This window comes from Gopherus flavomarginatus, chromosome 6, assembly GCF_025201925.1.
Source record: "Gopherus flavomarginatus isolate rGopFla2 chromosome 6, rGopFla2.mat.asm, whole genome shotgun sequence".
NCBI lineage: Eukaryota > Metazoa > Chordata > Testudines > Testudinidae > Gopherus > Gopherus flavomarginatus.
This window is the reverse complement of record NC_066622.1, coordinates 63,677,081-63,703,864: the sequence shown is the minus strand read 5'-3', so window position 1 is coordinate 63,703,864 and position 26,784 is coordinate 63,677,081. Positions and strand designations below refer to the sequence as shown.

Below are 26,784 nucleotides of genomic sequence, written 5' to 3'. Positions count from 1 at the left end.
CAAAGTTAAGGGTGAACCATTCAAGAAATATATGTTTGATGATGTTTTAAAGAAAGTCACAGCAGTGAACTGGAGGAAGTCACTTAAGCACCTTGATTCAGAGACTGTTGAAGTGATAATCTCACTTTTAACAGCAGTAGCTTCTTCTGCTGGTGTAGAGAGAATATTTTCCTTCTTTGGACTAATTCATTCCAAATTGAGAAATCAGATTATGAATAAACAGGAAAATGAAGGAGAAGATGACTGAGTTAGCTGAAGAAGCCAATATTTTAAATTTCTCATGTTGACCTGGTGACAGTCGATTTAATTTTTTTTGAAACTATTATAGTTAAACAATTTTAACAAAAACAATTTTTGTAAAACACATGACCATTTAACTAAGTTCAAAAATTCATATGCTTGTTTTGTTAAAATATTATACTGTATGTTTGCTGTTGAAGAAAAAATCCAGAATACATAACGTTGTTTTAGTTAAATAAAACAATTTAAATGTCTATCTGGTGATGTTCTCCCCCTAATACAGCATAGCAAGAAAATCCTCCAAATTTAATGATTAACCTGTTGAACTGGAGATATAGTTCACTCCCAATGACTTCATAAATATCTGCTTTAATTATCTTTGATAAATGAAATAACCACTCATTCATTTTCTGATATAGATGTAAAACTAATCTGAAAAAAAAGTTTTCAAAATAAATCACTTTAAAAATGTATAGTGTGTACTTTCTAAAAATGAAACCTACATCTATCTCTGAGTTGTGAAGAATATGCATTAAGGTTTTAACAAACAACAAAAATGCACTTTTATGTAAAAATCCATGATTAAATTGAGTCTTCCAGACTAGTGATTTAAATCGAACTGATTTAAATCAAATCCACCCTGTCTTCAAATTTGACATAATTCAGGAAATCATATTTTGCTAACAACTCCTGGTACTTAACTCTGAACTGGAGATTAGTCATCAAGAATATTTTTCTACCCAAAAGGTCAAGGTGTTTAGCACCCCTGTCAGTTGGAGGAGTCTTGGAGTACTACACCCTAGACCTTTCTCTAGCCACTTGCACTACTAAGGAGTGTGGCACCAGATGTGTGAATAAAAACTCCGCCCTTTAGCTGGCATGAAATATCATTTCTCAGCTCTCCCTGGGGTAGGGGCACAAGAAGCAGGGGTATGCCACACTGATCTATTGGGGCCCAAAATGGTTTGGCTAACTGGAAGGGCCACTCTCAAAGGGTCAGAGGATATCCAATAAGTCCTATTGCATATTCTGGACCTCTCTAAGAGGTATCTGCAGCTCAGTGCCACAACTCCCGATACTGCTTGTGGTCATCAAGTAGAAAAGGAGATGATGAAGCAACTGCCTCATCTGACGAGAAGGATGACATACCTGTTGGAACAGGTGCAATTGGCTCGACTTCATCCACCAAGCATTCTGACAGAGCCAGTTGGTACTGGCTGGGAGAGGAGGATCAGTGCGATTCCTGCACAGATCCAGGGCGCCTACTGTAAGGATCCCAAAGGCCCCAGGGCAACCAGTAAGGATTGACCAGAGAAGCAGTGGGCCAAGGCATCGGGTACCAGCAGTTCCCTGGGTAGCCATATTCAGAAGGACATGGACAGTTCCAATACCTTCTTTGGTCTCCAACCAGGTTTGTTTCCCCTGCGGGTGGGAAGCCTCCTCTGGATTGTCAGATTCACTTGATGAAATGATAGGCTCCTCTTATGCCGGTGGTGCTGACAGTACTGATGGGAGGATGGTTGCGGATGTAGTTGTTGAAGATATTCTTCCCCTCAAGGTGGTTTGCCTAGTTGTAGAGATGTCTTTAAGAGTTCAGCCTGATAGCAGGAGAGACTGTGGGTATGACAGAGTAAATATATCCTCCAGTGAAGTAAAGGCTTCAGTCTTCCTTTTGGTTTGGGGAGCCCCTGAGGAGGGTACTGGCAGATCCTGGGTCTAGTGTTCAGACAGCTCCATTGTGGGATCCCCTGATGGTGTCCCAGCATTGATCTCCCAGATGGAACCGCTAGGTACTGCTCATTAGATTTGTGGAATGGAGCTGGAGCCAGTACTGTCACATCCTTCTTCCTTTGGCCAATCCTTCTTGGACAGAAGGTTTGTGTAGACCTAATTCTTTAGGACCCACACACAAGGACTCACCTGATTTTGACTGAGATGAGGAGGGATCTTTTCTCACAGAGACAGATCTGGACAGATCTGTCCTTATGCCTATATTCTTGTTCCCTACTCTAGTAAGAGGGTTTCTTAGACTTAAAGAGATTTTGCGTCAACTCTGGAGCTCATGCTCGGAGGGGTGCTGCTCACCTTCTGAACCCCTTTTACAGAGTAGTCTCCAGAGTTTGAATCTGAATGAGGTCTCATGGCCTGCTCCATGAGGTGCTTCTCCAGATGGAGCTCATGAATTCAGAGAGGAAATGAGTGGCAGATGCTGCACTTGGTGGCAATATGAGCCTCCCCAAAACAATAAAGGCAGGCCTAGTGGTTGTCGCTAATGGAGAAGGAAGGGGGGTGGGAGATACAGTTCGTGAAACCCAGAACTTTTGCTATAGTCCCCCTTTGCAGGGAGAAGTGCTGCAAGGTGGGGAGAACTAAATTTACTCTGAAAACTATAAAAACACTAAACTATTACAAAGTATTTAAATTTATTCATACATTCACAGCAAAGGAAGAGCAAAGCAGACAGAGGATTCCGACTGAGACCATGTGGTGGTCAGAAGGAACTGGAGACCTGTCAGTCCAGACTGCCCTGTATACTTTCAGTCTGGAGCACAATTTTGTTTTAGTATTCTATATAGTTATATATTTATTATTGGTGGGAGACTATATTGTAACAAGCAATAATACACCCAGAGATACATCTCAACACTCTCTGGGGAGATATTGTGGATCCCTTGGATCTGGCTGTGATGGAAACAAACAGTCTCAATGCCTTCCAGAATTATTTGATTCCATCTAGGTAGAAGGCCAACACCCTTCTAAGATATGAAAACAGGTCTCCTGTTGAGACTTATGCAGTTTTGGACAAAAACATGGGTAGACGAATGGACTGGTTAAGATGAAATTCCAACAGTACCCTAGGTAAGAATTTAGGGCATGGGCATAAAGAGACCTTGTCCTTGAAGAACACTATAAAGGGGGACCTGCCATCAAGGCCCCAATTTCTCCAACCCTGTAGGCCAATGTGATAGCTACTAAAAACGCCATCTTCATAGATGAGTTATGCACATTGCCACTGGTTCAAATAGAGGTCTTGTGAGATATTTAAGTACCACGCTGAGTCCCAAGTTGGAGTGGGGTCCTAATCTGGGGAGTAGAGCGTCCCAAAACCCTTAATAAACCTTAATGCCATAGGATGAGTAAATATGTATACCTTTTCTACTGGAAGATTAAAACGCTGATTTTGCAGCCAACTGAAACTTAGTCACGCTGACAATGCTGATTTCTTTAGATCCAACAGCTAATCCAGGATGACATAGCAATTCAGATTCAAGCACAAGTCAGTGACAATGGCACCAATGGTAGCATCTCAGATTTCTGCAGGTAAGTAATTTGGGTTGACTCCTTTTTATTGTTCAGTAACATCTGCTGCACTTCTGCAGAGCAGGAAGATTCTAACCCTGTGAACCAGTGAGGAAACATGCTCTGAGGTGGAGAACCCTATGATGGGGTGAAACACATGATCTGCACCCTGGGAGAGGAGATGGGAAAAGGTCAGAAATTTGAATGACAAATGGACGCACAGATGGAGTAGGTAAGAGTGCCAAGCATATATCAGCCAGACTGGTATTGTAAGGATAACCATAGCTTTGTCTTTTCTGATCTTGTTCAACACCCTTAGTATTAGTTGTGTTGGAGGAAATTCTTAGAGCAGACCCTTCATCCAAGGGTGGTGGCTAGTGTTCTCTTGACCAGAACAGAGGACACTTATTGTTCTTGGACACGGAAAAAAGAGATCCACCTGTACAAATCCCCACCTTTGAAACACACTGGAATCTCTGAAAGACCAACTCCCATTTGTAGTCCTAGGAGATGCGCCTACTGAGAATGTCCACTGTGGCATTCTGAATGCCTGGGAGACAGACAGCTGAAAGATTGGATCTGATGGATTATACACCAGTTCCAGTTTCACAGTTTTGGCACACAGGGAGAGGAAACTTGCTCCTCCCTGTTTGTTGATATAGAACGTGCATGACACATTGTCTGTCATGATCCTGATTGATTTGCCCCAATGAGGGGTAAGAAATGAAAGCAAGTGTTCCTGACTGCCCTGAGTTCTAGCAGGCGGACGTGGAGACTGGTTCCTGAGGTGGCCATCTGCCCTGAGTGGTGAGGGCACTGAGGTGACCCTATCCCAACAGTGATGCATCTGTTGTCATGGTTGTTGCTGGAGCAAAGTGAATGAAAGGGATGCCACCACAAATGCTGGGTTGATTCTTTTCCAGAAGTCTAGGGAATTCCTCATCTATAGGGGAACGGTAACCTGTCTGCCCAAAGTGTCTCTGGCCTGTGAATAAGTCATTCTGAGCCAGACATGAAAGCAGCAGAGGGATAACTTTGCCTGGTCGGTCATGAAGGTGAAAAATTGCCATGTGTCCCAGGAGCTGTAGACAGTTCCTTATTGTAGTTCAAGGATTTCCTTGAAATGTCCTGACCAGACTTGACAAAGTTATGAACCTGTTTGTGGGAAAGGTAGGATCGGGCTACCCAATGAATCCAAGTATGCTCCTATCAACTGTATTTTTCTGTACAGGGGCTAATCGTGGATTTTCTTGCATTTAGATGTAAACTCAATTCCTGAAGAAGAAAAAGCAGACGATCAGCCTTTGGGCAGTGATTTGTCAGGGTACAGAAAGACTAGAATCTCCTGTCATCAGAGGTAAGCAGCCACTACCACCAGGAACTTTGAGTACATCTGTGGAGCCACAGAGAGACCGAAAGGAAGTACTCAGTACTGAAAATGAACCTGGCCTATAGTAAAATGTACGTTTTTTCCTGTGTGATGGGTGTCTTGCTATATGGAAATAGTTGTCTTGTAGGTCAAAGGTTGAAAAACAATCACCTGCCTCTACTGAAGGGACTATAGCTGCCAGAGTCACCATCCTGTGTATAACAACTGCTGTGAATATGGACCTGGTAGTGGTGTCTGTGGCCTCCAAGGACACTTGAAAAGTAAGAAGATGGACTGAAATTGTTCCCTATGTTTCCCTGTGGAAGAAATTTCAGTAAATTTATTATAGCTCGTAAAATTATATTTAGTAATAGTAATGATCGCCTGATAGTTTGTGATCTGAAATTGCAGGGTCATGGATGAATAAGATTTCCATCCAAAAAGGTCTAGCCTCTTTTGGTCCTTACAGGATAGATCTGGAGTAGTGTTGTTTACGCCGCTCTTTTACTGCACGCACCACCAGGGAGTGAGATGGAGGGCTGGAGAAGAAAAATTCTGAGGAGGAACATAATATAATATTTCTTATCTGTCCCTTTACAATAGTAGCGGGTGTTTGCCACACAATCTTAACCGAGTCCAGGAGCACCTCGTTAATGGTCGGAGTTGATGACTTTACAATGTCTAGCTGTTTGTGGTCTGGCAAATTGCTGGCAATGTGCAGTCCAGGGATCCCACCACTCTTGTCGTCATGCACAAGGATCTTCTCTGTGAATGTCAAAAAACAGGTTCCTACACAAATACATAGGAGAACCCCGTACAGAGATAGACTGAATGGAAGTCTCCCTTATTCTCCTCAATACCCTCCCAGTGACGGGGGAGAGGCACCAGCAGAAAAGGGTGGAGAGTCCTATGGTACCAGAGGAAGATGGTAATCTGGGGATTGAGGTCTTAGTACCAAGAGACAATTGGTACGCATGAGCAGTGGGGGCTCTGGTTCATCTATCTCAGACAAGTCCTTAGAGTACACTGGAATGGGTTACCTAGGAAGGTGGTGGAATCTCTCTCCTTAGAGGTTTTTAATGCCTGCCTTGACAAAGCCTTGGCTGGGATAATTTAGTTGGGGATTGGTCCTGCTTTGAGCAGAGGACTGGAAAAGATGACCTCCTGAGGTCCCTTCCAACCCTGATATTCTATGATTCTTGTGGTACCAAGTGGCGGATCCGTACCAGCGTGGCCTGAAGTAGACGGTACCGCTGATTGCGAGTGTACCATCCCAGGGGCTGTTGGTATCTGGAGCTGTGGTTTGCCGGGTGCCTTGTAGGTAGGTACCAGTGGCGGGCTGTAACCAATGAGTCCACTCTAGAGTGCTTATCCTTGTCCTCCTTATCTCTCACAGATGGTACCATCTCTGAGCTGCGTTTCTCTTTAGAGTCTGGGACTTGCTGGCCCCACTGGTACCAGAGGAGGAGTCTTTCATCTCTATGGTACCAAGCCAAGAGGTCGAGGCTTCCAAGACCATAGATCTAACAAAGGACAAGATCAGTTTTGTATGATGACAAGCCAAGTGCCTCTTCTTCGATGCTTTCCCTGAGGCTTCCATAGCCTTCCCCTTTTTAGGGGAAACCTGCAACCACTGTAGAAGGGGTGCTGGATTTGTCCAGAGACCAGGGCCACCCAGAGGATTCAGGGGACCTGGCATCTTGGGCGCGGGGGGGCCCCCGCTTCGGCGGTAATTCAGCAGTGGGGGGTCCTTCCGCTCTGGGAACCGCCACCGAAGTGCCTCGAATACCCACAGTGGGGGCCCCTCGCTGCCTAATTACCACCGAAGACCCAGCACTTCGGTGGAGGGTCCTTCCTCTGAAGACCCAGAGCGGAAGAAGCTCCAGGGGCATTGGCCCCGTGAGAGTTTTCCGGGACCCCTGGAGCAAGTGAAGGACCCTGCTCCAGCGGCCCCAAAAATTCTCATGGGGGCCTCTGCGGGGCCCAGGGCCTGAGGCAAATTTCCCCTCTTGCGTCCCTCTACCTCTGGGCGGCCCTGACAGAGACAGGTGTACAGTGGCGGTCTCCTGACCTGACTTAGAAGAGGGTTAAAGTGCCTTCAGCAGCAGCCTCAGTTTAATTTCCCTGTTCTTCCTTGCCCCAGATTTGAAGGCCTGGCAGAAGTTGCACTTCTGGGAGACATGGGACTCCCCCAAGCAACAACAAACTTGGAGTGGCCACCACATACTGACATAACCTCTCGACAAGAAAGGCAACATTTGAAACCTTGGAAGCCAGGCATGCCCTGCCAGGAGAATAAGGCTCCCGGAAGAACAGGAGGGAAACAAAACAAGTAAATCCTCTCATTACTTATAGCTAATTAACTATAAACTATCTACTAACAACTAAATATACCACCTAATCCTAAACCAAAAACTATAGATAAACTGCACAGGGGAATACTTGAGGCCCACTCAAGGCAGACATACTAAGGCTCCATCTCAGGCCAAAGCAGTTGAAAAGTAACTGAAGGCAGTTCACCCACGCATCCTTATATAGTCTTGGTGCACGGTACCAGGATACAGAGGATGCATGTCCAGTCCAAACAAACACTGCTAACAGAAAAATCTCCAGTCAAGGTCTCAAGAGGCACATGTACACCTGCAGAGAAGCACTCAAAGGGACACTACTCAAAGCAACAGCTAAAGTTGATAAACAGAAATTGTGGGATTTGGATAGCTTTTAAGATTCCTAATATTCATTACAACTTGTTACAAGACCACTCTTAGAATGGCTTCTTTTAGGTAACTGATTTAAATACTCTCCACCCATCTACCCACCCACAGGACTTAGTTAAGAATAGAGAGACAAGGTGAGTGAGGTAATATCTTTTATTAAACCAACTTCAGTTGTCGAGAGACACAAACTTTCGAGATACACAAAGCTCTTCCTCATGTCTAGGAAAGGTACTCAGATGTTCCAGTTAAATACAAGGTCGAACAGATAGGTTAGCATAAGTAGTTAGCACTAGTTATTGAAGTTGGTTCAATAAAAGCTATTACCTCACCCACACTGTCTGTCTAATATCCTGGGACTAACACAGCAACAGTAGCACTGCATATAACAATTAATTCCATTTATGAACTATTTAGCTTATCCATATTAAACCAGGCAGGACTTACCTACCCTTTGCCATGTATTAACTTTTTCAGTTATTTATGATACACAGAGAGGACTGAGTCTTGATTTTGGGACTAATGAACCTTGGCTGTAATTTACCTACATAAAAGTGTCCCATCCAAGTGCAGATCCATTCTCTAAAGTGAAATCTCTATTAACAGCTGTCCAGAGAGTCATAGAGAAGCAACTGTAACTGAAGTAACCATTGCATGTTGTTTGTGTTTTGTTTATATTTTCCTTTCTTTAATAAGGAAATAGTCATAGTTAAAAACTGCAATTGTTTTGCTTGTCTTCAATCCTGGTGTCCCCTACGATAGTGGTTTTCAACCTTTTTTCATTTACAGCCCCCTTTGGAAATTTCAAATGGAGGTGCAGACCCCTTTGGAAATCTATTGTCTGTATATACAGAGTTGAATTCTGTTCACTCAGTTTTCAGTCTAAGTCTTTCGCGGACCTCAAACTTAGTCCCTGGACCCCTGGGTTGAGAACCACTGTCCAGAGGCATAAAAAGTGTGTGACTAAAATACTGGGAGTGATATCCCTGAGTTGTTATTAAGAGACATAATTCTTAAGACTTGGTCTACTATTTCTTGTTTTTCTAGACTATACATTTTAGTAATTTGGGGGATTATATAACTTGGCACTCAATAACTGAAGACACTGCTTTCTACCCGACAATATGTCAATCACAGGTAACAGACTACACAGAATCCATATGTTCTTCCAAATTATTGTAACTTGTCCCACGATGACCAAGTTCACAATTACAGCTGCAGGAAATAACATTGAGAGTTTTTTGGAAACTCTGCTACTATTACTCAATGGCAATGCCACAACAACTAGAGTGACACTACAGCACAAGACTGCAACGTGATGCAGTGATCATCTTTGAATGACATATCAGCTGCTTCACAGGAAACAAACACCTGACTTTACACCAGCAAAGGCAACAAAACAGCTTTCTAAAACCAAGCCTCAGACTAAAACTTGTTTTTTCAGACAAAGAAGAAGAATAGTCTTGTGGTTAAGGAACTGCCTTAAGGACTCTAGGTTCAAATCCCTAGTGTCTCTCTCACTTCCTATGTGACCTTGGGTAAGTCGCTTTCTCTCTCTGCCTCAATTCTTCATCTACAAAATGGGGGTAATGCTACTTCCTTTCCACCACCTTTTGTCTATTTAGACTGTAATCTCCTTGGGGCAGACACTGTCTTTTATTTCGTATATGTACAGCACCCAGCACAAGGGAGCCACAAATTCTGTTGAAACCTCAAAGGCACTACAGCAAGACAAAAGTAACAGGAGATCAAAATAAGCTGGCAGCATCCCTATAAATTATAGAACATAAGCGCGAAGTGACTAGAAAATAATCACTCAGACTTAAGAGCTCCTCAGAACAGAGACCTTGACCTTGACTTATGTTAGGAAAGCACTTAGCATACTATGATTACTACTGGAAATAAAGCATATACACTGAGGGGACATGCATGAGAACGGTGCCCCCAGACTGACAAGCTAACTCCTGGCTAAAGGCACAGGGCCAAAGAGCAGGCACGACATGAAGGACAACCAACAGGCAGGCTGAGGGTTGGAAAAAACATTTCAGCTTTTATATACAGAAGCCCAAAATCTCATCTCTTAGCACATTCTTCTCAACACTGCACTTTCCAAAGAGATGGTTACTCACACAAAGATGTTGTCTTTTGGCATGATGTGACTTAACCCTTCATCCATTTGGAAAATTTTGTGGAATCGGTGATTATAAACATCTGTCACCACCATCTAAAAGAGTGAAGTCAGAGATGGTTAGACAAACTAAAACAATTCACAATTCTAGAAACAGTTCCTCATTTTTTCCTCTCAGACACTTTTAATGTACACGTCACCAAAGTGTTGATGGAGGCTCTATAGTGACACCTTGTGGTTGATCCAACATACTATTAACTGAACCTAATCAGACCAACGAGGCAGAGAACAACAATTGGGCCTGATTTTTCAAAGGCATTGAGTACCTGCAGCTCCCAGTGGCTTCACGTTAAGCACAGTGGCCATCGTGCGTGAAGATATCATCATACACCCCAGCAGGCTGGCATGTAACACAGAGATAACCGAACACTTAATAACTACAAAGGAACTGAACTAATCCTCTGAACTGGCATGAGGTAACAAATTATATACATAGGAATCCAGACAGCTTCCCACGAACCACAGGTTTCAAGCCTGACATTTTAATGGGCAATAAAATTATTCACTTTTTAAGAAAGATAAAGTACATCCCATTTCCTGTTGCTACTAAGGAGGTTTCTAAGGAATAGATACCCCCAAAGTAGTAATATGAGGGACAAAAAGGATAAACTAAGAGGAGTTGCAATGGTAGTGGCAGTCATTTTTCTGTCTCTTCCCTCATCCTCCCCCCCCTCCCAGCCTTTTAAAACCATTATTACTATCATTACTATAATGGAGGTATCAAAGTGAACAGGGTTTGCCTGTGTCATGGCTTTCTTTTTAGAATTCAGGCAAGCAAGGAGTTATGTATCAGTCCAATCAGTTAATGCTTAGTTACTATTTTGCTCCTCTTTGCTCATTGTCCATTTCAAAGTTTTTCCTATAATAAAATGCTTTAAAAAGAAAACACATTTATTAGAAAAATTATTGTGTGTGCTTGGTCTTACATTTTCTCGAGGGATCTTGGAGAGTTTGGAAAGAGCTTCACACAGGTCTGATATAGTCCCCATCATTGGCACAACTACCCGGTACTGGAAACAGAGAGAACGTTAAACTTACACAAGGCAAAATAAATCCAAGCATCAAGCAGAATGTTAGCAAATGGGAGTTGAGCCATTTGTTAGTCCTGACATCTTAAAAGCAGATAATTCTATGGCAAATCGGGTTTCTAGTCACACTTGGCTGTCTTCAGTGTCTCAGGCTCAGATTTAAAGATTTGAAGCCCAGACAGCCATAGCACAGATCACAGAATTTCACCCAGCAATTCCTCTGTCTAGTCCAATAACCTGGGGTAGAACTAGATCTTTTAGAAAAACATCCCATCTTGACTTCAAGGGATGGAACAATGCACCACACTGCCCCGAAAAGCTGTTCCAATGGTTAAATACCCTTACTGCTGAAAAATCTCATTACAAAAAGGTACCGTCCTAGAAAAACTCTCCCAGAATGTTTTGACTTTATGTATCTAAAGCAGGGGTGGGCAAATTTTTTGGCCCGAGGGCCATATCTGGAAATAGAAATTGTATAGCAGTCCATGAATTCTCACAGAATTGGGGTTGAGGTGTGGAAGGCGTGAGGGCGCTGGTTTGGGGTGAGGCCAGAAATGAGAAGTTCAAGTGCGGGAGGGGGCTCTGGGCTGGGGGGATGGGGGTGTGTGTGAGGGCACAGGCTGGGAATGCGGGCTCTAGGGTGGGGCTGGGGATGAGGAGTTTTGGGTAACAGCAGGGTGCTCTAGGCTGGGGCAGAGGGTTGGGGTGTGGGAAAGGGTGCAGGCTCCAGCTGGGGGTGCAGGCTCCGGGCTGGGGATGAGGTGTTTGGGGTGCAGGACAGTGCTCCAGATTAGGATCGAGGGGTTCGGAGGGTGGGAGGGGCATCAGGGCTAGGGCAGGGGGTTGGAGCAGAGGGCTGGGGTGTGGGGGAAAGCTCAGAGGTGCAGGCTCCAAGAGGTGCTTACCTCAAGCAGCTCCCGGAAGCAGCTGCATGTTCCTTCTCCAGCTCCTATGTGGAGGTGCAGCCAGGCAGCTCTGCACGCTGCCCCATCCACAGGTATTGCCCACGCAGAGCCCATTGGAGCACCGGAGGATGCCATTAGAGCGGGACATTTGGAGAGCATAGGAGCCGGAGGGGGCCATGCCATTGCTTCCGGGAGCCACATGGAGCAGCCCCCAACCCTGCTCCCCGGCAAGAGCACCAGAGGGGGGCTATGCCACGGCTTCGGAGAGCTGCACCCAACCCTGCTCCCCGGCTGGAGCTAAGAAGCAGGCCAAGCCCCGCTCCACAGTGGGAACTCGAGGGCCGGCTTAAAATGGCTGGTGGGCTGGATGCAGCCCACAGTTTGCCCACCCTGATCTAAAGCAAGCACCAGGAAAGAAGCAAGCCACTGTCAAGTTGGCTGGATTTCTACTATACCTCATGTAAATTGGAGATAACCAATGTGTCTTCCTACAAATCACTGCTCCAGAACTATCTAACTCCTATAAGGATATCACATAGGCATTGGCTAAAATCAGAGATTTCCTATGGCCACTGGGAATACTTTGCAGAGAGGAATAAATATTTTCCAGACACGAGAAGAGGAGACAAGTTGAGACTAACGCCAGGAGTCAAGCTCTCCCCTCACTTCTGCTTAAAGCCTTGCACCAGTCTCCATCCTCCTCATCCCACGAATGGTAGGCTCTCCAAGCTTGCACTAACCCCTCGGGAGCCAATCAACACTACCAGAGCCTACCGGCATCAGGCACCTGCAGCCCACTATGGCCTTCCAGCACTGAATGCCCCACTCCCATACCACCACACGAAGTGAGCTTTTCTATACAAAAATTTTTTTATTCAGCTCATGCAATAGCCGTCTCCTGCCTGTGATTAGATGTTCGGCTGTGTGTGTGTGTGTTCTCCCTGTGTGCTACCCCAGCTTTGTGCAGACAGCCATGACAGCAGACCTCAAGCGAACTGCCCAATGACCACAAGATCCTTAAGGCACAAAGGCACCAGGCCAGGTTTACTGTCGACAAAGCATGGTAATAGAACCTGGTAGACTCTACGAGGATAGTAAGACATGTATGCCCATGACAAGGATGCAGCTCAGTGAATGGCAGGACTTTCCATTCCCCTCTCGGCTGGACAAAGATACTCCCTCTGAGATATATCTTCATACCCTGAAACAAACAAATTATGTACTACCTCTGACATAGTTACTGCCCCCAACATGGCTAGTTATCACCTTGTACATGTTGGTTCAATCAAAACATCTTTATTACATACTGTCATTCTGACCTTATCTTTTAGTAGGGGTCAGCGTGTTCCTGTTATCCTTGTGGATTGCTTTTGTACCATCCTTAATATTGGGATGTTCTGGTACCATTTGATATCGGGATGTGTTTGCATGAGCACTCTGTGCTTAATACTTCTTAGGAATGTGTATTTCTGCAATATCAGCCCTGTTCTTGCCAGATTCTGTGAGCAGGTCCTGCCTCATACCAGGCCTCTGATACAAGGGCTTATGTCTCAGGATCTCTTCCTAGTACATTGCCCACTTCCTGATTCCTGCTCCAAGGGACAAGTCAACATGCACCCTGCCAGTGATACATCAGAGGAAAGACATCACTTACCAGAAACCATCATTCAAGAGAGTCTCCTCTGTGCAAGCAGACACACCTGAGGCCCCTCCCATCCAGCATCAACCTTCAGACCCTCTTCAAAAGCAGTGTCATCAGGAAATGCATGCACACCCCCTTCTGGTACCAAATGTTCAGCACATGAGATTACATAAGGGAGCACAGCAGCCCCATCACCTTCATTCCTTCTCCTGAACTGCAGAGACCCATTTACATGGAGAACTCTGAAGTAAAAGGGAATACAGGAAGGTATTGTGAATGAGCAGGGGCAATGCTCAAAGAACAACAATTACTGACAAGCTGCCCTTCTTCTCTGAGGGTCTCTGAACATTCCCAACTTCGGAAGCAGTGAGCGGTATTGCCCATATGGAAGGTGGGAGAGGAGTTTTAATGAATTAGAGACCGTAGCACCGCCTTCCCAAACTGAGCACTGAAACAGGATGCTTTGTCATACCTAGTGAGTGACACTGAAGATAGTTACAGGAGTGTTCAACAATGGTCCCCGTTAGCATCTCTGAATCTGCAAATCCTGAACACCTACTATTACAGTAAAACTAAAGAATATATCTAGGCCTACAGAGCAACACAGTCATCAGCATAATGACCAACTGTACCTAAAGGTTGACACAGTCATCATCATCATTCAAAAGGGTCCTCATCAGGGCAGACACTGATGATAATATCAGCAAATGTCAAAGGGCTCTTGCATGCCAAACAAGACCTTATAGCCAAAATGTGCCCTTACTCTCACTGCCAGGTATTATGCCTCCAGGAGACACACAAAGGGATTAACAGCCACTGCCCTGGATATTTGGGATGAACTTGACCCCTGAAAGACTACATAAAAAATACGGCAGTATCATTTTTGTCTAACAATCTTGTCATCAATAACACATCTATAGAATTTATTTAATAAAGAATATTTATTAAATGTATTGAATAAAGACTGGAAGTGGATGGGCCATTACACAAAAAGTAAAACTATTTCCCCATGCTTATTTCCCGCCCCAGTACAGTTCTTTATAGCTCCTTTTCAAGTGCTAGAAATGGGCCACTTTCATTACTACTACAAACAGTTCTTTTTCTCTCCTGCTGGCAACAGCTCACCTTAACTGGTCACTCTCCTTATAGTGTGTATGGTAACACCCATTGTTTCATGTTCCCTGTGTGTATATATATCTATCTTCCTTCTGTATTGTCCACTACATGCATCTGATGAAGTGAGCTGTAGCTCACAAAAGCTTATGCTGAAATAAATTTGTTAGTCTCTAAGGTGCCACACATACTCCTGTTCTTTTTAATAAAGAACTGGTCACTCAAGTTGTTTAAACACATGCTCAGCCACATACAAAGTACCCAAGATTTGACAAAGAACACATGTTGTGGCACTCCTGAAGCTGAGGAAGGACGCAACAAGAGTCAAACAACTTTAGGCTTATATCACTACTATGTCACCTCAAGAAACTGTAGGAGCATCTCATCCTAAAACACCTATTACCACTCATTGAAAAGCACCTAATCTCAGATCAAACTGGATTCTACCTAGGCAAGTCATGCACCAGTCAAGTACTGAATATCACTCAATACATCGAAGACGGCTTTGAAAAGTTTGTGGTAACAGGGGCCATGTTTGTCAGCTTATCAGCAGCATACAGTAGTGAATTACTAAAAGCACCTCACTAAAATATACGACAAAAGATCACCACCTCAAACAACTGATTCAATTCCTATTAGAGAGTCAATGCTTATATATCAAAACATGAGGGAAGCAGAATGGATGGCGGCAAGAGAACAAGGCCTACGATAAGGGAGCATTCTCTCACCAATACACTAATATTTACATGAATGATCAACTGATCAATCTCAGCATAAGAAGTTTTATCTATGCCAACAACAAGCCAAGGATTTTGCCCAGAATGAAGCTATGCTAACATCGGTGATCTCTGGGCTCTCTGTTTACTACACCAACAACCCAACTGCATGCCAACCCAGCCAAAACGTGAGTCTCTTCCATCTTCAGAATCATGAGGTCAGTAGATAAATCAACATAATCTGGAATGGGGTATCACTTGCTGCTGGAATCCTGTCTGCCTTAGACTGATACTAACTAACTATCTCACACTCTTTCCTTCAAGGCATGCATGGAGAAGACAAAAGGGAAAGTTTGCACCCAGAACAAACTCAGAAAGCTTGCACATTTAAAATGGGGAACCAACCCAGCATTGCTACAAGCCACGCACCTGCACTTTGCTATTCGACAGTTAAACATGAATGCCAGCATAGGAAAGATCGGTTAATTCAAAGCTGAACCCTGTCCAGGATGACAACTGCTGCTACATCACAGAATGTCTAAAACCAACAAATGAGAGCTACATTTATGTGCTTGCTAGAACCACTTCACTACATATCAGGAGAGTGGTTACAAGCAAAAGGGAACAATTACGACACGTCAAAGATGCCAGATATCTGCTACATGGCCACACAGAGGCAGCCACCCACCTGGAATCACAGAAAAGCTTCCTAGCTGCAATGGAACTACTTCGAAAAATCACCAACAGTTAATCAACTGAAAATATGGTATACACACCTCAAAACACTCAATAAGGACATCAAAACGCACACAGGTTGCCGAATCCCAAAGGTGCAGAGAACAGGTTGACTTGAAGATGTTTAAGTCGTCTCTGAACAAGAGTTGGCAGGTCAAAAGTCAACACTCAGAAGTGACCCAGATGACCAAGATATTTGTGACTGCGGTGAAACAAACCATGGCGCATCTGTTGGTTTGCCAATTCCTGCTGGAACCTTACACCACAGAAGATCTCACCAGAGCTATAGACAAGGCCATATCACATGCCCAACACGTGTCCTTCCACCACAGTCATAGGGCATAAGCAGTAGTAGTTAGATTAATGTGAATCTTTTAGAGTGCACCAGCAAGGTTATGAATGGGGCAATTAGAGCACTTTACAAATCACATGCCTGTAATGTCCTTTGCCACACTGCGTAGAAAAGCTCTAACATGAACTACAAAGTTGGAGTGTGTTGCAATATGACCTGTCTCATTCGGATTTCTTTCTTTTAATAGGTGGTAACCAAAACAGAATTTAGTTTACTACATGGGTGGAGTTCTGAGTCCTCTGTCTTGAGGCATACACCAAATGCTAATTAATTTGGGCTTCTTCTGTAGAAGTCAACCTTCTGATAAAAGTTAAGTTTAAGATTTTGTTTAACTTGGGTTCCTCGCATAGGGTCTGTGGAAAAATACAGGGAGGGATAAGTACTCACTGAGATGGTTTGGGTAAATATACAGCTACTGTGTAAGTGGCAAAAAAAGACAGGAATTTTTTCCATTTTTACACATCCTGGGCAGACAGCCAAACAAGTGGTAAGAGCTTGTTTGTTTTAATACATCTTACAAACATATAAACAGAAGCAGTTAAGTTTTGTTTTAGCTACAAATTAAGAGAGTTGTAAGTTCTCAAGCTCTGTTAACATCTGAAAGCTTTAACTATAATTTTTGTAATATTTAATTAAGATTTGTAAACCCTGATTTTGGGATAAAATTTTCAAACCTTAAAATATAACCACGTAATTCTTCCCCCCTTCTTTTTTATCCTTAAACTAAAATGATGTTTTTGTTTGTAATTGGGGTTTATGAACAAATGTCCATTCCTAGGTGGGGTTCAGAAAAGAGAGGAACTATGCCATGACAATTGGACCTACAAACTTATCCAAATGTGAGCTCAATTGTAACAAGTATGTACAATAAGATGTTACAATAACCTTTATCAGCAAATACTGATGGGGAAAAGGTACAAAAGGGAGATAAAATAATGGAATTAATCAAAAACAAAAAGGCCAAGTTGATATGATACAACTGTGTTGAAATAATGGTTGTTAAAAATAGGAGATGTGGAGCTGGAAGTTAATGAGCCAAAATTAGTATGTTGGATATTAGGTCTAACTGGTGGACAAAATAATCAAGAACATAAGAACGGCCGTACCGGGTCAGACCAAAGGTCCATCCAGCCCAGTATCTGTCTACCGACAGTGGCCAATGCCAAGTGCCCCATAGGGAGTGAACCTAACAGGCAACGATCAAGTGATCTCTCTCCTGCCATCTATCTCCATCCTCTGACAAACAGAGGCTAGGGACACCATTCTTTACTCATTCTGGCTAATAGCCATTTATGGACTTTACCACCATGGATTTATCCAGTTCTCTTTTAAAAACTGTTATAGTCCTAGCCTACACAACCTCCTCAGGTAAGGAGTTCCACAAGTTCACTGTGCACTGTGTGAAGAACTTTCTTTTATTTGTTTTAAACCTGCTACCTATTAATTTCATTTGGTGACCCCTAGTTCCTGTATTATGGGAATAAGTAAATAACTTTTCCTTATCCACTTTCTCCACATCGCTCATGATTTTATATACCTCTATCATATCCCCCCTTAGTCTCCTCTTTTACAAGCTGAAGAGGCCTAGCCTCTTTAATCTTTCCTCATATTGGACTCTCTCCAAACACCTAATCATTTTAGTTGCCCTTCTCTGAGCCTTTTCTAGTGCTAGAATATCTTTTTTGAGGTGAGGTGACCACATCTGTACACAGTATTCAAGATGTGGGCATACCATGGATTTACATAAGGGCAATAATATATTCTCTGTGTTATTCTCTATCCCCTTTTTAATGATTCCTAACATCCTGTTTGCTTTCTTGACTGCCTCTGCGCACTGCGTGGACATCTACAGAGAACTATCCACGATGACGCCAAGATCTTTTTCCTGACTCGTTGTAGCTAAATTAGCCCCCATCATATTGTATGTATAGTTGGGGTTATTTTTTTCAATGTGCATTACTTTACATTTATCCACATAAAATTTCATTTGCCATTTTGTTGCCCTATCACTTAGTTTTGTGAGATCTTTTTGAAGTTCTTCACAATTTGCTTGGTCTTAACTATGTTGAGTAGTTTAGTATCGTCTGCAAACTTTGCCACCTCACTGTTTACCCCTTTTTCCAGATCATTTATGAATAAATTGAATAGGACTGGTCTTAGGACTGACCCTTGGGGAACACCACTAGTTACCCTTCTCCATTCTGAGAATTTACCATTAATTCCTACCCTTTGTTCCCTGTCTTTTAACCAGTTCTCAATCCATGAAAGGACCTTCCCTTTTATCCCATGACAGCTTAATTTACGTAAGAGCCTTTGGTGAGGGACCTTGTCAAAGGCTTTCTGGAAATCTAAGTACACTATGTGGACAAGGAGGATCCAGTGGACATGTTTGTTGACCCCTTCAAAGAACTCTAACAGATTAGTAAGACATGATTTCCCTTTACAGAAACCATGTTGACTATTGCTCAACAGTTTATGTTTTTCTCTGTGTCTAACAATTTTATTCTTAACTATTGTTTCGACTAATTTGCCCAGTACCGACGTTAGACTTACCGGTCTCTAATTGCCGGGATCACCTCTAGAGCCCTTTTTAAATATTAGCGTTACATTAGCTACCTTCCAGTTACTGGGTACCAAAGCCGATTTAAAGGACAGGTTACAAACCTTAGTTAGTAGTTCCGCAACTTCACATTTGAGTTCTTTCAGAACTCTTGGGTGAATGCCATCTGGTCCCGGTGACTTGTTAATGTTATCAATTTATTCCAAAACCACCTCTAGTAACACTTCAATCTGTGACAGTTCCTCAGATTTGTCACCTACAAAAGGCGGTTCAGGTTTGGGAATCTCCCTAACATCCTCAGCCGTGAAGACTGAAGCAAAGAATCCATATAGTTTCTCCGCAATGACTTTATCGTCTTTAAGCGCTCCTTTTGTATTTCCATCATCAAGGGGCCCCGCTGGTTGTTTAGCAGGCTTCCTGCTTCTGATGTACTTAAACATTTTGTTATTATCTACGGAGCTTTTGGCTAGCCGTTCTTCAAACTCGTCTGGCTTTTCTTATTACACTCTTGCACTTAAGCTGGCAGTGTTTTTGCTCCTTTCTATTCGCCTTACTACGATTTGACTTCCACTTTTTAAAGAAGTCTTTATCTCTCATTGCTTCTTTTACATGGTTGTTAAGCCACAGTGGGTCTATTTTAGTTCTTTTACTGTGTTTCTTAATTTGGGGTATACATTGAAGTTGGGCCTCTATTATGGTGTCTTTAAAAAGCGTCCATGCAGTTTGCAGGGATTTCACTTTTGTTTACAAAAATGAGGGGGTTAGTTATAGTTCCCCCTTCTGAAATTAAATGCCACAGTGTTGGGCTGTTGAGATGTTCTTCCCACCACAGGGATGTTAAATGTTATTATAATATGGTCACTATTTGCAAGTGGTCCTGCTACAGTTACCTCTTGGACCAGCTCCTGCGCTCCACTCAGGATTAAATCTAGAGTTGCCTCTCCCCTTGTGGGTTCCCGTACCAGCTGCTCCATGAAGCAGTCATTTAAAGTATCGAGAAATTTTATCTCTGCATTTCGTCCTGAAGTGAAATGTTCCCAGTCAATATGGGGATAATTGAAAACCCCCATTATTATTGGGTTCTTAATTTTGGTAGCCTCTCTAATTTCTCTTAGCATTTCATCATCACTATTACTGTCCTGGTCAGGTGCTCGATAATAGATCCCTAATGTTATATTTTTATTAGAGCATGACATTTCTATCCATAGCAATTCTATGGAACATGTGGATTCGCTTAAGATTTTTACTTCATTTGAATCAACATTTCTTTCACATATAGTGCCACTCCTCCTCCTGCAGGACCTGTTCTGTCCTTCCGATATATTTTGTACCCCGGAATGATTGTGTCCCATTGATTGCTCTCAGTCCACCAGGTTTCTGTGATGCCTATTACATCAATATCCTCCTTTAGCACAAGGCACTCTAGTTCACCCATCTTATTATTTAGACTTCTAGCATTTGTGTACAAGCACTTCAAAAACTTGTTGTTGTTTATTTGCCTGCCCTTATCTGATGTGCCAGATTCTTTTTTATGTGACTGTTTATCATCTGATCTGGCCCTTACATTATCCTCTTCCCTCCCTGCTCCTGACTATAACCTGGAGACTCCCTATCATCAGACTCTCCCCTAAGAGAAGTCTGTGTCCGATCCACATGCTCCTCTGCAGCAGTTGGCTTTCCGACATCTCCTAGTTTAAAAACTGCTCTACAACCTTCTTAATGTTTAGTGCCAGCAGTCTGGTTCCACTTTGGTTTAGGTGGAGCCCATCTCTCCTGTATAGGCTCCTCCCATCCCAAAAGTTTCCCCAGTTCCTAATGAACTTAAACCCCTCCTCTCTACAAGGTGTAAACTACTCCACAAACTGGGCTCGGGGGCCCCTATAGGGTCCCTAGAGACTGCACAGGGAGTCTGCAAAATATTACCAAAAAAAAAAAATGATCTCACTGCACATGTCACACCAAATACAGACTGCAGTAAGAAGCAGGCACACCCATCTCCCTGGTATTTGTAAATATAGTCTCTCTTAAAGCATTACTAACAGTATGTGTTTGTATGAAGTACACACATACTTTTCTCAATTAGTTTCTCAGTTAGGGATCCGTGATTAACATTGTATTTGAAAAGGGGTCCATCAACAAAAAAAATTTGAGAACCTCTAATCTAAATTACTGTCAAAACAAGGGGATTTTTCCTTCTAAAAGCTCTCTCCAGCAAAAGAAGGGAACAAAGAATGTTAAAAAGAAAGCCTTATTTACTACTTTACATTTCAAATGCTTAAACTGTTTCTCTTTCTTTTCTGTATTTTTAATAAAAAGTTAAAAAGGATTTTTAAAGGGTGTGTTTGCAATGGTGTTAAGCAGGCAGAGGTCTCTGTATTCCAAACCCCAGACCTCATTCAACTCCGGTGAATGTTAGGTTATGTTAACATCTTTATCCCATTTATTCCACTTAAATTAATGCAACAGTGGAACTATACAATGTTACAGTGATCACACCGGCCCTCAAGAAATACTGAGTAGTCTCAGTTGGAGCGGCCTTTAGCACAGGAAGAATCTGATAAATACCGAGGAAACTTTTCTTTGGCAAGGAAGCTTTCCCCTGAGCAGTATCCAAAACAGCTCTCATGAATGTGATCCTCTGGAAGCGATATGGGTTGATTTCTCCTAGGTAATCTGCAAGCCCCACACTGTGGAACCAGTGGCAGATATGGACTATGGAGTCTCATCTTCTGCTACAAACCTGGCTCTTATCAGCCAGTTGTCTACGCATGGAAAGACATGGACCCATTAGGGGTAACATCTTAGTGAATGTCCACACCACAAAGGCACAGTTATGGTGCTGCAACTGTACTGCTGTTGTATCATAGTGTACACACTGCTACATAGATGGGTTTTTTCCATCAATATAGTTAATCCACCCCTCACAGAGGCAGTAGCCAAGTCAACGGAAGAATTCTGTCAACTTAGCTGCATCTATCAGTGGAGGTTAGGCTGACCTAACTACATTGCACAGGAAGTAAAAATTTTCCACAGCCATAAGCCATGTAGCTAGATCATTCTAACTTTTAGGTGTAGATCGGGCCTCAGATGAGCAGCTATTCTGGCCAGATATTTTGTGAATACCCTTGGGGCCACGGATCAACCAAAGGGGAGTACTTTGTACTGCTAATGTGTCTATCCCACCTTCCTGATGGTTACGTGGAAATGGGCATCTTTTAAATAGGGAGCCAGGTTGCAGTATCCTTGCAAGAGGGAAGGAATGATTGCTTCCAAGGGATGGGGGGTGAAGGTATGTGTGCATGGGTGTGTGAACTCCAAGATCCCGATGGAACTATTTAGACAGACAAGGTCCAGGATGGGTCCAAAGGTGTCTACCTTCTTGGGAATGATGCAAAACCAGGAACAAATATTATTCTTCACTTTCATGAGGAAGGAGTTCCCTTTTGAAATGTAAGGAACCACAGAGGAGTCCACTTTCTCTAGAAGGACTCTTGTGACAAGGGTCACTGAAGAGGGACAGAGAAGGGAGTAGGCATTGTGCAGAACCTAATGAATATCCATCACAGACTGTTTCGACCCAGCAATGAGATGTGATGTAAAAAGAAAAACAGAGGTGGTCCGAAGGGAGGAGCAGAGAGGGAGCAAGGGGAAAGATGCGCAGAGGCCAGTAGTCTGTACTGGACTGCACTGTCAAACCTGCCTTAGGCTGACCAGAAGCAAGACAAGTTTGTTTGTGTTCTGTTTGCTTCTTGTCATATGGTTCTTGCCTTTGATAACAGAAGGCTGGAGAAGCGACTTCTGCTTCTGAGAGGCAGAGGGCTTGGATAGCTTCAGGGAGGGGCCTGGGATCCTAAAAGATTTCAACTTTTCATTGATAAAAGAAATGACTCACTGGATGAGATCCTGCCTTCGAAGAGCAAATACTTTATTTTTGCCTGTGGTTCTGCAGACAGACCCGGCAAATGAAACAGGAGTACCACTGGAGAGTAATGCCATGGTCACAGTCTTCACAAATGAGTCAGACACATGTATGACTGTTCACAGGGCACATCATGCAAAAAGGGCTCCAGAACAGGACTTATAGCTCCCACAATGCATACTGGTATCTCACCATAGCCACCTGGTAGTCTGCACTCTCATCCCCTAGGAGCCTGAGGAATAGACTTTGTGGGCTAAGGAATTCATCCTCCTGCCCTCTCTATCTTTAGATGTGGAATTAATTATTCTCATCTCCTTTCCCTTTACCAAAGCTACTGACACCACCAGACTATTAGGAGTAGGGTGCTGTATCTAGTATCTAGGGCCCAGAGAAGGGACTGGGTACATCCTAGCCACCTTCTTGAGACTGCAGGCAAAGATGCTGGAATAAGGCAAAAATCCATGGCTGGATCTAAGACCACAGCTAATAGAGTCAGCTTGTCCTTAGAGCAAAATGGGAGAATGTCAACAGTGGCTTCAGAGCTTTACAGCTCTGGTTGATATTGGCAACTGTAACAGCAGTGATCTTTCTCAGCAACACCTGACACTGATATCTGGAAAGTGACACAACTGAGGATCCAGTGTTGTGATCTGGGGAGGCAGCATCAGTGACATCCCCCTTCAGAAAGTTAAAAAAAAAAAAAATCTTTCAGCATTACCTCTTACAAGATATCCAGGTCATCAACAGAGAAGGCACCAGGGAGCTGGTAGAGGAAGAGGAGGATAAGGCTGTGATGCTGGGTCCACTTGTATTGGTGCCATAAGATCAGGCCCTAGTACTGAAACAGGGGCTGTGTTGATGGGACACTCCCCAAAGCCCTACAGCTGAGGAAAAAGACAAGCTGGGGTCACCCTTCCACTAGGTCCAGCCAACTCTGAAAGTTTGTATTTAGTCCCAAATATAGTTCCATAGTTAAAAGCTGTAAAGGACTCTGTGTAAGTCTATGAGTTGGACTCATTAGGGAGTCAGAAGGCTCTGTGTCCTCATGCCGGGCAGCACAGAAGATCCTCCAATCTCCAGATCAGCAATCGTCCAGAATTGGGAGTCCCAGATAGGAGGGCTAGGTAACTACTCCAGGCTCAACGATGAGATGTATGAGTGAGGTAAATATCTAAGCAGGAAGATGGTGCCAAAGCATGAAGAACCCAAACAGGGCTCCTGCTGCAGCAAAGTCCAGCAGAAATGCTGCTGTTTCTTTTTAGGACACACTTCACTGCTGGACAAACATTTCCTTTTCTCCTCCTCAGAATTAGTGCAGTAATCAGTGCTGAGGCTGGAGCCCTATGAAGGAAGGCCTGAGGCAGAGCCAGGAGTGTTCTGCTGTACAAGCAGAGCCAGGTGTTTTGGTGCTTTAAGGGGCCTAGCAGAAGCTAGTGCCAGCTTAGAAGATCATTGGAGCTCCCTTTGTGGCAGAAGTCAATGCCAAAGGCACTGTTTTGTGTTGAATCTTGATTGTACCACATGGAGTAGACTCTAAGGTAACTGACCCAGCACTCAAGTCCCTAGTGAAAGCTGGTGCTGAAGCTGTGGCCAGAGTAAACAACTTTGCCCATACAGCTGGTGTGGGCAGCGATGAAGATAAAGGTCAGTCTGGGCGGTGCACAGAAACACAGCCTTCTAGTAACTTTAGGGCCACTTCGACAAGGTGCAGCTGGGGCTGCAGTTGGCAGTCCTGGAAAGCCTGGAGTGTGAATGCCTTGCAGGCAACATACTGGGTCGAAGAGGGGGAAATCCTCCAAACAGATCAAAAACCTCACTCGGGCATCTGATTCTGGAATCATCATCAACATGGGCACAGCTTTTCAACCCCTTGCAGGTTTCAATCTGAGCACAGCTTCAGCACTGGAGAGAATTTTGAGAACTCAATTAAACTTAGGGACATACCTCAACTACAGAACAGGGCATTAAACTTACCAGTAGTCAAGAGACACAGCAGAAGGAACTGAGACAGCGGAGAAGTGCACTCCCTTCTATGACTTGGGTGCTGAATGTTTGAAAACCTCAGAACATGTACACCCCAATGCTTTGAAGAGGGCTCTGTGAGCTCGTCAGCAGAGGCAGCTATCCCACATGTGGGGATGCACAGAAGTTCTTGAAGACAGGAACTGCCACCAGTGGATTGTCTAATCCAATATCCTGATTCAGACAGAGGACAATACCAGATGCTTCAGAGAAAGATGCAAGAATCCTTGCAATGGTTAATTACTTAACATGTCCATACAGTAAGGTTCCACATGACCCCGGAGACTGCCTTGTTCATTTAAATCCTCTATTTGTATTTTTACCTTATCTGTGCATTGTTCCAATTATCCATAAAATTTTCCTTTCTTAAATCCGGCTAAGCTTTTGGCCTCAATGTTATCCAGTGGCAATGAATTCCACACATTAATTAGGTGTCACATAAAGTACTTGCTTTCATCAGTTATAAATGTGTTATCTTTCAATCTCATTGAAGGTCCACCTTGTTCTTGTTTTATGGGAATGCTTATAAACATTCTATCTATGCCATTTATTATTTTATATACCTCTCTAAGGTCTCCTCCTATTAACCTCGTCTCTAAACTAAACAGGGTGTCATTTCAATTGTCACTCAGAGAAAGTTTCCAGGCTGATAATTTTATTGCCTGTCTCTGAATCCCTTCTGTTTCTGCTATATCCTTTTTGAGATAGGGCGAACAGAACTGAACCCAGTATTCCAGATAACGCTATGTCACTGGTTCATAATGATCTAATATCTTCAGAATTATTTTCCTTCCATTTCTGTATAAATCGCAACTTACGTTTGCTTTTTTGATGGACACTGTACAGTAAGCGTGTTTTCACTGATGAGTCTACAATAATGCTTCAGTCTTTTTCATTTTAAATGACAGCAAACTGTACGAGTAGTACAAATTATGGCCTCCAATGCACATTGTTTTGTATTTGTCAGCACTGCCTTTCATCTGGCATTATGTTGCCCATTCTTTTAGCTTTATTTGATCTTTCTGAAGCTTCTTGGGGTCTTTTCCAGTCTTCATCAACCTAAGTAATTTTGTGCCATCTGCAATTTTTCACACCTGATTGTCCACTCCCATTTCCAGATCACAGATAAACCCACCCAGCCATACAGCAGATACATAAAAGGGTCAAGTTGTTCCTGAATTTCTGCAAACACAGGATATTTTCTAATTTTTCCTCGGGATCATAAGGTCATAAGAACAAGAACATAAAAATGGCATACTGGGTCAGATCAAAGGTCCATTCAGCCCAGTATCCTGTCTACCGACAGTGACCAATGCCAGGTACCCCATAGGGAGTGAACCTAACAGGCAATGATCAAATGATCTCTCTCCTGCCATCCAACACCACTCTCTGACAAACAGAGACTAGGGACACAATTCCTTACCTATCCTGGCTAATAGCCATTAATGGACTTAATCTCCATGAATTTATCCAGTTCTCTTTTAAACCCTGTTATAGTCCTAGCCTTCACAACCTTCTCAGGCAAGGAGTTCCACAGGTTGACTGTGCGCTGTGTGAAGAACAACTTCCTTTTATTTGTTTTAAATCTGCTGCCCATTAATTTCATTTGGTGACCCCTAGTTCCTGTATTATGGGAACAGGTAAATAACTTTTCCTTATTTACTTTCTGCACATTAGTCATGATTTTATATACCTCTATCATATCCCCCCTTAGTCTCCTCTTTTCCAAGCTGAAAAGTCCTAGCCTCTTTAATCTCTCTTCATATGGGATCTGTTCCAAAGCCCTAATCATTTTAGTTGCCCTTCTCTGAACCTTTTCTAATGCCAGTGTATCTTTTTTGAGATGAGGAGACCACATCTGTACACAGTATTCAAGATGTGGGCGTTCCATGGATTTATATAAGGACAAGAAGATATTCTCCATCTTATTCTCTATCCCCTTTTTAATGATTCCTAACATCCTGTTTGCTTTTTTGACTGC

At 43.2% G+C, this 26,784-nt stretch overlaps 1 protein-coding gene across 1 annotated transcript in view; it reads right to left on the bottom strand.

Annotated features, from left to right (window-relative positions):
- The window catches only part of LOC127054156 (ubiquitin carboxyl-terminal hydrolase 4-like), a 122,700-nt gene that overhangs the window by 33,060 nt on the left and 62,856 nt on the right, over positions 1–26,784 (bottom strand). The window contains 2 exon segments of the mRNA XM_050960072.1: positions 9,753–9,847; positions 10,738–10,821. Coding sequence (XP_050816029.1) covers positions 9,753–9,847; positions 10,738–10,821 — 179 coding nt within the window.